The sequence below is a fragment of the Chaetura pelagica genome, unplaced genomic scaffold (assembly GCF_000747805.2).
Source record: "Chaetura pelagica isolate M959 unplaced genomic scaffold, ChaPel_1.0 scaffold861, whole genome shotgun sequence".
In the NCBI taxonomy this organism is placed as follows: domain Eukaryota; kingdom Metazoa; phylum Chordata; class Aves; order Apodiformes; family Apodidae; genus Chaetura; species Chaetura pelagica.
Genome location: NW_009952092.1, coordinates 354,734 through 355,291, shown reverse-complemented (window position 1 = coordinate 355,291; position 558 = coordinate 354,734). Strand labels below are relative to the sequence as shown.

Genomic DNA, 558 nt, shown 5'->3' with positions numbered 1-558 from the left:
GGTGCAATGATAGCACCAGGTCTCAGCCCCCAGCAACCGCAGCCCCCGTGGCCTTACGTTATACATCCAGGTGATGTAGTTGGAGACACGGGTGAAGACGGTGGGTTTGTTCCTGACGTTGCAGCCCTCACTGGAGACGAAGCTGGTGACACCATGGACCTGGTACTGCCCATTCACTGCGCAGTGGAGGGGACCGCCCGAATCGCCCTGCGGGAGCGAGGAACCCGGGTGAGATGGGGGTGCCGGGGGATGCGAGGGGAAAGCGGGAAGTGCGGCTGTACCTGGCAGCCAGAGCGGATGCCGTCACCGCCGGCGCAGATCATGGTGCTCTTGACGGTGGAGCCCCAGTAGGAGGGGCTGGAGCAGATCTGGTAGTCCACCACGGGCAGGTAGGCCTGCATCAGGACGCTGGAGAGCTGCCCGTTGGCTGCACACAACCAAGTGCCCGTTAACGCTGCGCGGGCAAAGACCCGCAAGCCCCGCGGCCAGAAACACGGCAACCGCCCCCGAGCCGAGCCGAGCCGGCGGCCTCCGAGGGTCCCCCCCCAACAGCCCCAT

The 558-nt window shown here is 65.8% G+C and overlaps 1 protein-coding gene across 1 annotated transcript in view; it reads right to left on the bottom strand.

The window, feature by feature from the left end:
* Positions 1-558, bottom strand: part of CELA1 (chymotrypsin-like elastase family, member 1) — a 3,754-nt gene that overhangs the window by 1,757 nt on the left and 1,439 nt on the right. The window contains exons 6-7 of the mRNA XM_010005849.1: positions 282-427; positions 58-207 (exon numbers count right to left, since the gene is read on the bottom strand). Coding sequence (XP_010004151.1) covers positions 58-207; positions 282-427 — 296 coding nt within the window. The remainder of the gene's footprint in view (positions 1-57; positions 208-281; positions 428-558) is intronic.